The following is a 14,081-nucleotide window of genomic DNA, read 5'->3' on the forward strand; positions in this document are numbered from 1 at the left end:
ATACTTTACCCATGAATATGTAGATAAGAAAATGCAAAAGGCAAACAGAAGAGACCTAGGCTCCTAGAGATAATCCTAGAAAAGATAAGAATATTGAATTGATTGCCAGAGTCTTGACGGATATCCAAAGAAATGCGAGAATTAGAAAGCAAAGAACATGGCAGGTGGGCAAGGTGTGGGGTGTGCCTTGTGTATTTGAAGAGTCGTCTCAGATGTCTAAAACAGTTTGGTTTTATAGGAGAGGAAAAGAAAAGGGAGAGCTAGAGTCCTTTGAATATTAATAATTGAGCCTCCACTGCACCATATCTGTTGTACTTTAGTGTGCACTGAGTGAATATACCTAGGTAATTTATATAATTAGGACCCAAATGGCATGTTGACGGGAAGTGAAGTGTATTTCAAGGGAACCACAGAGGACAACATTCAATTAAATATTAAACTCAATCCCCATGTTGACTGATGACAGAGTAGTATCCATCTCATAATGTTCAAAATGGATGAGGGTGGACAGAACATTATCAGATACAGAAATGATAGCCCTCTTTTTCATGCAAGAGGCAACCGATATGGGATAACCCACAGAGGGGAATACAAAACACAGAAGAGTAACAATCGCTCCAAAAGCACAGAGAGAGACAAATGAAAGAATCCAATTCAATGACCCAAACTGACCACTTTTAGACCTTAAAAGGAAGCAAAAGCTCAGCTGAAGAAGCAGGAGTCCTGAGATACTTTCATCAAAAGGTGACAAAATGTCAAAGCCCAAATGAGAGACAATTACTCTGAAGAAATGACTGTCTTAAACAGAGTCTTTTGAGTCCATGCTATGGGCAATTAATTACACTCTTCAGGCAGGGAAGTCTCTCATCGGTTGTCTTTGTTGCCTTTTGTGAGAGAACAGAAAGTATCTTTAGAATCAGTGAAAAATAACTTGTGAAATCAACATAGAACAGAGTGTCCTGTGCCCAAAAGCATAACCAGATCTCTGGAGGAAGGAAGACCTCCCAAGAATGTGGAGACCACATGGTCACTCCAAAAAAATAAGTCAATAATTTTAACCTGTCACCGTTTTCAATGTCGATAAAAAAATGTGAGGGAAACTAAAAAACAAGGAAAATCCATTGTTTGTCTTGTCCTTTATTCGGCTGAAGGTGCTTAGTCATTTGTAGGAATGATCTCCTGACACCTTCGAAGCAGCTGGTGTGAGAACTGGAGCTCTCATGCCCTACTGAGTTCTTAGCCTCAGAGAAAAGAGCCTCTTCCATCCGTTCACTGGGTTCAGGCAGAGGTGGAAGGACTTGGCAAGGAACTTAGCTGTGTGGCCTAAGTCAAAGTTGATCTCAAATCCTGAATGCTGTATGAGTCTGCCATGCTGCTGTAGGAACAATCAATCTATCAAACTGGGTGGCTTAGAGCAACAGAGATGTATTACCTCAGAGATGCAGAGGCCAGAAGTGTGAGACGGGGTGTGGGCAGGGCTGTGGTCTCCGTGAAGGCTCTAGGGGAGGGTCTGCTGTATCTCTGTCTTCTTGCTGGTGGAAGGTTGCTGCTTTGTGGCAGCATGACCCCATGTGCTCCAAGTACACATGCATCCAAATTTCCCCTTTTGGAAGGACACCAGCCATATTGGATTAGGGGCCCACCGCAGTCCACCATGATCTACTCTGAACTAACTACATGTTCACAATGACCCTATTTCCAAAGTATATCCCATTCTGGGGTTCTGGCAGGTAGGACGTCAACACATGAGTTTGGAGGGGGACACAAGTCAGCCTTTCATGAGGGATTAGTTCCACAGACTGGGTTTTAGAACATATTAACCCTGGTCTTATCATATTTAAAAAGATACTCATTTATTCTGGACATTCCAATCTTTCTGTTCTTATCCCACAGCCCACTTATTCTATTCCATAATTGACCAAATGTGAGCAAGAGGATTGCAAGATGCCTGTTTCCTTGTTGTTTCATTTTATGAGCCTGTGAGGATGAGTGGCAAGTTCATTTAATGTGGAAGAAACTGACAGTGGTAACAGCTTCCTAAAAGACTCTTATTTTATCGACTGATTCACTGTTTTCTTCAAAGATATTAATAGCAATTTAAGACCTGTTTTCTCCGAGCTAAACACTCTCTTATGAGCTTTCCATAGATACATAATTATCTGATATTCATAATAAGCTCAGAGGGACACACTCAGGACTCTGTATAGCTTTGTCTGTGAAGAAGTTCTAAAGTGGTGTCACCCCCAGCTTGCTCACCCCCTTCAGAGACTGGGAAAGAGGAAGACCAGATTTCTCCACGCTTGCATCTTGGCATTTGCATTTATGAGTTGGCTTGTGTCAAAGCCCACACATAGACTTTTCCAACTTTCCACAAGGAATAGGGAACAGTTGTGCTGGGGCAGGAAGGTGATTTCCTTGAAACCCATCTGATGAAAAGGGAAGGAGACGTTTCTTTTTTCCAAGAATGAATGATCATCCAATGTGATATGAGATATGCTGGCTTGATCCAAACAACGCTATAGGCCAACCGAGCTTTTGAACATCTTTTCTAGAGGCAATGCCCCTGATCTTACAGATCTTTGGGATACATCACTGCCAACCAGGATGTTTTCAGTGTTGCGCAATGATCTCTTACAAAGAATGAGAAGTAGACAAACATTGCCACATCGACAGACACATACTGTATAAAGGGGTGAAAATTCAGAATCTCATCAACGGGCAATCCGCTCTGAGCTTCTCCAGAGGAGGAACCAAGAAGTGGCAGAGACATGAAGATTCTACTGTTGTCTCTTGTACTGGTTCTGGTTTGTGATGCTTAGCTACCCTTACTTCATGAATTGAAACAGGTACCAGGAACTGGCTGACCTCACAAGGAGGTCTTTATGCGTATGTGTATGTGTGTGTGTTGTGTGTGTGTGTGTCCTTTGGGGGTTTTTATATGTATATCCAAATTGATGTGCACCAAGCTTAGCCGTCTACCTGGAAACTCAGAATCCCTCTGTTAATAGGCTCCTCGCACATGTCTACTGTATGTCTCCTATGGTCTAGTAACTGGCCGTTTATACATTTCTACTGTACTTATAAAAGAGAATGTGCATCAGTCAATGAGCTGTTTTGGGGTTGAGGTCTTGCATTTGATAAGAATGGGTATGCTATTTTAGGAATATGTCAATTTGTCGTTTTGCTGTTGACTTGGGTTTTCCCAATAGTTTATAAATCCTGTGTTGTTCAATAAAGTTAGTTCTGTGCTGATGCAGAAGAGAAGGGAAAACCATACTGGATGATGTTGGAGAAAATAAAAAGAAACTGAATGAAGTTACTGATGGGAACTTTGCTTTTAGCTTCCAGGACAATGGAAGACAATATATTTGGCAGCCAGCAACTTTGACAAGATCAGTGAGAATAGTCCATTCAGGGGTTATTTGAGACACGTCAATGTGGACATAGCAAGAAGGAAAATCTTATTCAATTTTTTTATCAAGTAAGTAAAAATCGCACAGAGTAAAAATGCCTGTCAATGCCTGACCCTCAGAGGGCATCTGAGCTCCACGTTTGCAGGGAAATATCTGCATGATATTAAAGAGTGAGACTGAGTTCTTTATAAATTGAGCACACCCTTCTTGCTTTAAGGAGATGGTTCTCATGGAGCTTCTGGGAATGCAGGGTTCCTGCTACTGGCTCTATCATTCTCTCACCTGAAGAACTCACAAGTAGCGAATTTTAATCATCATTTAATTGTGAAATTCAGCAAAGCCTTTGCTACTTCAAATATTATTTATAAAATGCTCACTGTACAATAGGCATTTTATTAAGAACTCAAAAGACGAAGGGAAGATAAGCAAACTTTTTATTTTATTTTTTTACGTTCACTGGTCAAAATAGAGTCCGATACAGATTTATAAACTAGTAACAATACCATGCCTGAAATTCTATCATAAAGGTAAAGTCTAGGTGAAATGAGAGCACCAGAAAATGACCAAAGATCCCATGCCAGGGGGTCTATGAAGTGTCACAAGGCACAGGGCATGTGTAGGATGCTTTGGAAGGTGGACTGGGATTTTCAAACAAAGAAGGAAGAAACAGGACAAATGTTGGCACACAGATAAATAGAAAGGGCGTTAAACTGAATAGGAAAATTTGAGGACCTGCAGACATCTATCTCTCTGTCTCTATCTCTGTCTGTCTCTCTCAGACACGCACACACACCCTTGAATTTTATTGCTACGCTGGAGATAACTGTAGCCACATATTGATGACTTCATCTGAAAATAACAATAATTTCCACACCAACCTTTAAGTTTCAGCAGAAGAATCTGAGGATACAAAATGAAGCAGGAGGAATTATTTAAATCAAAGAAATGTAGAGCATCCCAAAGCACCAAATCATGCAAACAAATCCACAGCCTGTAAGATTAAAACCTGTATTTACATTGTAGGTGGAAAATGAATTGTTAATTTTTACTGTTTGCAGTCCTTCGAATCCAGATAGAACTGCACTGGGAATGGATGATGGCTTAATAGTTCAAAAAGCTGGCGGTTTAAAGGAAAGAGAAACTTTGCGAAGGCGAGGACGTGAGGAGGATATGAAAGAAATATTGCTAGGTTTAGAAATACGTGAGCAAACTTACTGGCTGGAGGACAGACATGAGTAAAGGGCTGAAAATAAGGAGAGTTAGGAATTGGGAAGAAATTGGAACGGGAGTAAAAGGGAGGATGATTTTTCCAAAGATAAAGGGATTCAGAACATGTATCAAAAATCATGCACTATAAAAAACTGAATGAAGTCTGTTTCTGAAGACCGAATTTCTAAAGCTTTAAGTGGGAATCGGAGAATCCCTCTCTCCACTTCCTCACACACACACACACACACACACACACACACAGAGACATGGATTCTGAAGAATAAAAAAACAAAAAAGATGAGCATTAAAGTAAAATAAGAGGGTTATGTTTGGAGAGATGGGTTTATAAATACACAAATATAATTGATGATCTATTATAATTATATAACATGTTAGATATTTATAAAATGTTATACAATTATAATATATAATAATATATAGCAATCATAATACATATATATGCCTGCAGTAGAGTGAGCATTCCATTAATAATACTTGAAGGCTTTCTGAAGTTAGTAATGCTATATATAATATACAATAATAATAATAATATATGTAATGTTATGTAATTGTATAATTATTATATAATTGATTATGTATCATCTACAATATGGTTGGTTATATGTCATATACACATAGCATCAAATTGCACACACATCCTATCCCAAGAGATACACAATTGCTTATGTATAATATATAATATGGTTGGTTATTTTATATATACATATAATCAAACTACATACACATTCTATCCCAAGAGATACATAATTGATTATGCATAATCTACAATATGGTTGGTTATGTTATATATACATATAATCAAATTACACACACATCGTATTCTAATAGATACACCTGTCAGTTTTCAATATTTTCTTAAAGAATGCATTATGATCTTTTTGGGTCATTTTTACAATTTTTGTGTCTGTCTGCATTTAGCTGACTTTACATGTGGCCCCTCATTCTGCAATCAGGTTTACTGAAATGCCACGTACGAGTGATCATAGGCATCCACGTGAAGGCATAGTTCAGTGAGTTTTCACATATGGGGACATCTATTCACCATTGCCAGTCAAGATATAAAACATTTCCATCACCGCAAAAAGTCTGCTTCTTCCCCTCTTCATTAAATGTCTGCCCATGTGGCCACATAGAGAACACCTGACATGCTTTTTTCTCCCCTGTTCCAGAACGTCACACAGTGGAATTACGCACTATGCTTCTCCTCCTGCTTTTCTCACTCCCCTATGAGGCTTTCAACATTTATCCACATGGCTCCCCGGACAAATAGTCACTTTTTTTCATTGCCAAGTTAAAGTACTTTGTGTAAGGAACAACGGGTATGTGTTCCAGGTACTGGATAATGTTTCCACTTTGTGGGTATTTTGAATCGCTTTGATAAGCGTAGCTCTGCACGCATGCTTGTGTGGACATATATGTGCAGTCCTCCTAGGGTAGCAAGCGACTTCTGCATCACGGTCTCTGAGCATCTTCAATGACAGGAAGCTTAAATTGTTTTCTAAGTGACGGCACCCTTTGGATTATCGCCAGGAATACATCAGATATTCGATGGTAACACATTCCTTCTAAATCTTGGTACTGACTTCGTCTGTGATTTTATCCGGTCCTGTGAACGTGAAGTGGGGTCTTGCTGCGGGTTTACGTTGCATGTCTCCAATGACTCATAGCTGTGAGCACGGTTTCCTGTGGCCCCTCTTTTGTGACATATCTGTTCAATGAATTGCCCCATTTTGTTGGGTTATTTCTTCTTGCATTATTTGTGCTGTGTGTACTCTTCCTCTTTTTCCAAATGCACATTTTTTGTCACATACACACACAGAGACACACAAACTCTTTTGTTATATATGTGACATATATAATTGTTGTGTATAATATGCATATAGTTTGCACAGATCACATATGTGTATCGTGTGCATTTGTGTGTGCTTGTGTGTGTGTGTGTGTGCAATGTGTTTACATACATATATGTGGCCTGGAGTTTAATTTTCTTGGTGATGTTTTTATAGAAGTTTGTGGTTCTGATTAAATTAAACCCATATTTTTTTTTTTCTTTTTGGGGGGATGTTTTTTGCTTATTATATTATGTAAGAAATCTTTGCCAGTGTTGGGAGAATGGCTAAGGCCTGCCTTGATAGCTATTTCTGTTTCCAGAAAGTGTTTAAATCGAGGGAATGTTCTTTTTTTTCCTTCTTTTCTGGTATTTCATATTTTTTCATGTTTACTTGACTTTAAATATGACCCGTTTTGTATTTGCTCCGTGTCTTTAGAACTACTGGTCTGATTCCATGTGTATACAATGACATCCTTCACAGGTGATATTTGATCGCGGAAAACCTATTTCTTCTTTTTCGAATGTCTCACTCTTTATAGGCACTCAAATGATGCCTCATAGAGGGTTTTGTGAGGTTGAAGAAAGAAAATGTTAATTATGGACCAAAGTTTGATCGTTTTCATCCATCCACTTAAAGCCATTTTATTTTTTAGGGTTGATGGACAATGCACAGAAAAATCTGTCATAGGAACAGCAGGACAAAACAATGCTATCAGTGTTGATTGTAAGTATACGTGCTTTACTGATGTCTTAAGGGTGACATCTTAGGCTCAACTTCTTTCCCGAACTCTGTATACCTGAATTCTAGTTTGATGAATGATTAGAAGAATGACTGGGCACATGTCCCTAAATTTTCCAAGCACTTTATTTTGTTGTGCACAGACTGTTCAATGAGAGGACATCGGTGGCCCCTTCCAATTTTGAGTATTACTCAGTGAGTGAGGAGAGCGTGTGCCTAGAACGTTTATTTCATAAGGTTCTCAAGTGCATGAAAATGTTTCCAGATAATTTAAAATGACCTTAGGAACTAAATCTAATGGGTCTATCCTGAGTTTGCATACAGATGTCATTTTGCTTTAATGGGATCCATTTTAAAATAATCATCTTAAAGCCTCTTACTCCATTCCATGTATGGGTGATTAACTTAAAATCCAAGGAAATCAGAGTGATTTCAAACACCAGGCACATTTCTTCATAAGCTCAGCTTCTGTCTAAAGCAATGGGGATGTTGGTTAAGATTTAGATCCTTAAGCTCTTTCTTTTTTTTTTTTTTTTTTCTTAAGCTCTTTCTAATGATCCTAAACAACGTTCCAAATTTTAAGTGGCCTAATGTCTAAATATCTGATTAAAATTTAAATGTGTAAATCTGTGGTTATAGCCCTTGTCTGAGATAAAAAATTAGCACAATGGGTATGTAATTAAGTGAAATATATGTAAATAGAGTGAATTATATGCCTGCCATTCTGCCCTACATATATTTGTCACTTTTATATTAGCAGTAGATTTTTTAAAATTACGATTTCATTTTTCTTACTTGTATATGATTTTTCCCTTTGCCTGAGTCATCAATATTCTCTATCACCTTTTCTTCAATTTTCTCCATTTTTGTAGCCTCTTTTAACTAGATTTGGACATGGCAATTTAAGAAGGGAGAGAAACAGGACGAGCTGGACTTACTGTAACAGGCGTTTGGGAACCAGGAGTTGTAACCTACCCAGCTCTGTTCTGGAGAAAGAAAGGCACAAAACCAGCCCTCGCATATTTAATCCCACTGCTTCCATAATCTGCATTACCTTTATAAACCTACGTAGTGAGATTTTCTGCAAAGCCCTCCTTTATAACATCATCATTCTAAGAATCTGAAGAGATGCACAAAATCTTATTGAAATTGTTCCAACGTAACCCAAGACTCATGGAGCTAGATTAGGCATGGGCAAGACTCAGACACTTGTCTGGGACACGGTGAAGTTCCGTCCAGGGCTCCTTGGCCTTTCGCCATGGCAGACTAATGCTAGTTCAGTGGGACACACAAACTGGCAAAGTTTCAAATAAAATCCCAAGGAGTGGCTCAAATAAGGTGTTACGTACGTTTTGGTCGGAAGAGAGAATGCACGTTGGAAGGTTTGGTGATAATGCGAGGTCCATCAGTGCTTTTTCTTTTTCGTATAAACATGGCGGGATGGATGGGCACAGCCAGAGAGGAAGGTGCCCCCTATAGGTGGGATCTGAATCAACTGTTGAGATGTGTTCACAAGTATAATCCTATGAATAAAAATGGACATGTTCGTGGCAGCTATAAATGTGTTAAGTAATACACCTAGATTAAGGGGCTGAGGGAATGCAACCATTAACACCAAAGGCCCAGAAGGTTGCCCGATGCAGGGGAGGCACTCAGTATACGGTTATGCACAGTTTTGAATAGCAACTGGACTTCGGTCTAAAGAAAAATCAACTCCATTGCTGGGATAAGGCCAATATGAAGAGATTTTAAACTTGTATCTGATAATATGCCATATAACCCCAAGTTGTATTGTTTAAAGCAATGTTGGTGTCATTGCAACACGTTTTAGAGAACATTTTAGTAAGACTGGGAGGTGTGAAATGTTTAATTGCATAAGAAGGTGGCACTAAGGAAAAGTGTTCCCTACCCTCCTTGTTCTCATTGTCATAAGCAATGTTAATGTTCACTACACTGCCAGGATGACACAGAGACCAATACAAGAATGTTACTACCAATACATTAACTATGCCATGGTAAAGCCAATCTACAATAAATTAACAAAGGTAAGACTTTATATACATATATAAATTTTATATAAGTTTATATAAATTTTACATATATATATTTCTTCTCTCTCACAGATGAGGGGAACAATGATTTCCAAATTGTCGATATAACCCCAAATACTATGCTAGGCTATGATGTCAACGTGGATGAAGAAGGAAACATCACGGAAATAGTTCTATTGACTGGTATGTATTACATCCTGACAATTGTCATGGCCATATAATATTTCCACTGTCAGCATTTTCATTGAGAAGATCAGTCATATGGACATTATTAATGATTCTCCAAACAAGCCCTAAGTCTTTATGTGCATTGTGTCAAGGATCCTGGAATGATTCAAAAAAGAAAGGTGTAAACAAGAGCCAGTAGAAGTGGGAGGTATTTAAAAATAATTCCCATTTGTTAAAATGGAAAATTTAAAAAAAAAATGAGTTTTATTAAAAGTAGTTTCCTGACAGGTCAACTAATTTCAAGCCTCAGCTACCTTCAGGTTGACCCCAATTCCTTCAATTTATGGCCATTTTTTCAAATACACTCTACAGCCTTGGAGCTGAAGCTTTTAAAATAAACTTTCACCACATTTAGTCCTTCCAATGCATTGTTGTTGTGAATACTGACTATTTCAACCCCTGAATAACCACACAGGGGCATTGAGATGGGTGCTGTAATCTCTGGGATACTAGGTTTCGATTTGGAAAAAGGCATTTGAGAACTAGGAAAAAAAAAAAAGCTGTCTCTCATTACTACATGTGATGGGGCTGCTATCTGTCTGGAAGGTGAGAATCATGCTTGCAGTTTGGGTACAGAACCAGGCGTGCATGTCAGATATAGATTCTGAGGCATAGGCAGAGATGCGGTAGATTGGATATTCTTGATGGATTGGGTCCAAGATTCATGGAGTTCCTGATGCATCCCTGGAGTCCTGCACTGCTGGACAAGTTCATGGTTATGCAACTGGACAAAGTTTAATGGCTCTTATCCACCTAAGTCAGAGAGCTGACATTCAGACAAGGTCAGTGGTAATTGTTTGAGACTTAGTCAAAGACTAGATTTCCCCATTCATGTTTCTCGTTCTGTATTCAGAAATTCCTAGGGGTTCTAATGGGCAATTTGCGCTTTATGCATTGTGATTTTCAGGCAGAGGACACCATGTTGATGAGGAAACCATTGAAAAATTCAAGGAGTTGACTAGACAAAAGAATATTCCAGAAGAAAATATTGTAAAGGTCATCGATACTGGTAATGTGACTACATATATTTTTTTTCCTGAATATATCCCTCACCTGATATGTAAATATGCTATGAGGAAACAAACTGATTCATTTTGAATTTTCTCTTCCATGAATTATCTTTTATAAAATCCATTATTTAAAAGAAGAAACCATGGGGCACCTCGGTGATGAGGTTGGTTAAGCCTCCAACTCTTGAATTAAGCTCAGGTCATGATCTCAGGGTTGTGGGATGGAGCCCTGCATTGGACTCCACACTCAGGATGGAGTCTACTTGTCCCTCTCCCTCTGCTCCTCTCCCCACTCACTCTCATTCAAATAAATAAAAAAAAATTTCAAATTCAAATCAAAAAAAGAAGACATCCTTACAAATATTGGGAAATGGTCATGATTGGTTGCTCATTTTCTCACCTTTTGTATTTGTTTTGTCCCCAGACAACTGTCCCATCAACGAATAGAAACAGTGATGCCAACTCTTCCTAAATAATGTAAGAATGACCCTGTTGTGAGTGTCACTATGTCAACTAGCCCAATAATTATGTCAGTAGAGAACTTTTTCTGTTTCATGAGGTTATTGTGTTTACCCTGAGTCCTATGAGATTGCAAACAGGATGAGGTAATTCATGCCAAAAAGCAGTTTTGGTGACAAAGCATTATCATGCAAGAATCATACCAATGATAGTTATTCAGAGAGAAGCAGGAGACGCCAGAAGTTGGCGGGGAGTTTTCCATTCAGATCTGAGTTGAGGGTTGTCCGTACGTGTCACTATTCCCTCTGCACTATTCCTGCACACACCAGGTGTAATTTTGTATCATTGCAATAGCCGTGTTGGAGACCCCCCAACAATGCTATGTGACACATGCCTTGAAGGTATGTTCTCCTGCAGAAGGAGATTTCCTTAAAGTGTGATTTTTGAACTTTCTAAAGTAAGATAAGCCTCAAAGTATGATGCTGGTGTAGGCTAAAGTGCACCTTTTGTCACTGTTGTTGGGAAGAAATGGAGGAAAAAAGAGCAAACAGAGACATTAACTCCCAGGCTGACTATAACATCTTCAAGCCACAGAGCTTTTAGAATTGGAAGAGAAGAGTGTAACTCCAACAAAGATCCTATAAAATCCTTTTTGATTGACCGTCCGCATGAACATACGTTCTGAAACTATCAAAGTCCTGAAAGGGATCGTAATCATGAAAGGTCCCATCATATGTACGCCCATGGAAAAATTCCAGTGGGTCCTCCCATATCGTAGGGATGGAGAGTCTGACATTCCCTGTGGGACTTGTGTGCTGGATTAACTAAAAGCTCCTCCAACCCTTGACATTATACTTCGTGAGGCCCACCCCAGTCAGGCTATCATACAGTCAACTCAACTCAACCTTCTGTCCTGTTTTCTCCACCTATAGGTGTGTCACAGAGAAGCAGGCACATTGTCTTCTGCATGGAATCAGGATCAACAGTATGAAGAAAACCTTCCTTGTTTCTGCTTGACTTCATCTTTCTCTTTTCATAAACATGCTTCCTTTTCCCATTTCATTTCTCTCCCTCACCATTTAGTCCCATTTGGTGTTACTGGATTTCTGAATGATTAAATAAATTGACTAAATATGTATCCGGTACCTGTGTGTTTGTGCAGAAAGTCACTTAATTTTAAAAACACATAAATATCCACTTTAAATACAACTATCCAGGAAAGTATGGCTATAATAGGATCAACATCCCATCAGAGACAATTTACATTAGGATTAAATGTGCTATAGATGTGTCACAAAGAGAGGGAGAAAAAGGTCTAAAGCATCAGGGGAAAGAGGAAAGGCTGATGGATATTTTTACTGTAATGGGATGAGGCAGTGTGGTCGAGAAAAAAAGTCCCTAGAAGCATCTTATCCACAAGGAAAGGAGCATGTGTGCATCTCACTGAGATTTATGCAGAGACAGTCTATGATGCCATGAGTCATAATCGAAGGGAAATGCCTACTATTACAGCAACATCACTCATGAAACTGATGGGAAGAACTACTATTTCTTTACAAAAAGATCACCAGTCATCCAAGATGGGGCACCAGCTGAGACTTGGTCAACCCACAGGGTGATGAAGTCAGTGTAGTTCTTGCACAAACAATCAGATTGAGAGCTCAACTGGGAAGCTGTTAACACAGTATGTAAGATCTAAAGTGTGCCATTCCATTATGCGTCAAAGAGCAATAGACCTTGGGATTTCTAAGGAATGGCCATTCCCATTGTAATAGGCAGAACACATTGATCACCTATCCATGATAAGCCAGGTGTTCACCACCGAAGAGATCACCACTCTGGATGCAGAACTTATTCCAATGGTTGATACACAGTTCAGAGAACCAGTCCAGGCTCCAGGAAAATAAAAATAAAAAATGTCTGAATTATTCTTCTTGATTAAAAGAGTGTATGCACTTGGAGTTCTGACTCCTGTCATCACAGTGTGTCTGGAAATGCTGGAGAGTGAAGCAGGTGAATTCAACTTCAGTCTCGTAAGGCATGTTAAAAGGTGAACCCTGGTATAAATGAGTTTAAAAAATTGTGAAATATGACACACACACCCATATATGATTGTGTGTGTGCATGTGCGTATAATATATACACGTACACATCATGTTATAAAAATTACAGAAAACTTATAAGAATCTGTGTATGTTTTGCCTAATTTCTTTCTTTCATAAATGTGTGTGACCAATGTTAATAAGGGAAGGGGGGGATTGTCACCACAGATGTTACAGACATGAATAGTCAGAGAAAACTATTAACAAAGTTATGCCAGTTTAACACTTTTGATGGAATGGATACATTTCTTGAAAGATAGGTTACCAGAGTTGACACAAGATGAAAAAGAACATCTCTGTAGTCCTTTATCTGCTAAAGAAACTGAATTTGCCATCATAATACTTTCCATAAAGAAGCCGCTGGTCCAGAAGATTTCAGTAGTGAATCCTTTCAAACATGGAAATAACAAGATCACTCAACTTACATAAAGTTTTCAGAAAGACAAAAGGAAGACAACTGTCCTACATTTTATGAGGTCAGCATAACCTAAATCCCCATATATGGGTGTGTGTGTCATATTTCACAATTTTTTAAACTCATTTATACCAGGGTTCACCTTTTAACATGCCTTACAAGACTGAAGTTGAATTCACCTGCTTCACTCTCCAGCATTTCCAGACACACTGTGATGACAGGAGTCAGAACTCCAAGTGCATACACTCTTTTAATCAAGAAGAATAATTCAGACATTTTTTATTTTTATTTTCCTGGAGCCTGGACTGGTTCTCTGAACTGTGTATCAACCATTGGAATAAGTTCTGCATCCAGAGTGGTGATCTCTTCGGTGGTGAACACCTGGGTTATCATGGATAGGTGATCAATGTGTTCTGCCTATTACAATGGGAATGGCCATTCCTTAGAAATCCCAAGGTCTATTGTTCTTTGACGCATAATGGAATGGCACACTTTAGATCTTATGTACCAAAGCTCACAGACATCGACAGATATATGAACATACAAGTTCATATGAAAACATTTCCCTTACCAAAGTGAGTGCACATTTAGAATTCTGATGCA

At 38.8% G+C, this 14,081-nt stretch overlaps 1 protein-coding gene across 1 annotated transcript; it reads left to right on the plus strand.

Moving 5' to 3' along the window:
- Positions 1 to 2,768: 2,768 nt before the first annotated feature.
- LOC116623738 (odorant-binding protein-like) lies at positions 2,769 to 13,492 on the plus strand. The gene is given in 6 exon segments (XM_032391147.1): positions 2,769 to 2,846; positions 3,342 to 3,481; positions 7,128 to 7,198; positions 9,337 to 9,447; positions 10,400 to 10,501; positions 13,320 to 13,492. Coding segments are annotated over 6 exon segments (675 nt in total).
- The last annotated feature ends 589 nt before the right edge of the window (positions 13,493 to 14,081 follow it).

Source organism: Phoca vitulina, unplaced genomic scaffold (genome assembly GCF_004348235.1).
Source record: "Phoca vitulina isolate PV1807 unplaced genomic scaffold, GSC_HSeal_1.0 scaffold60, whole genome shotgun sequence".
NCBI classification, from domain to species: domain Eukaryota; kingdom Metazoa; phylum Chordata; class Mammalia; order Carnivora; family Phocidae; genus Phoca; species Phoca vitulina.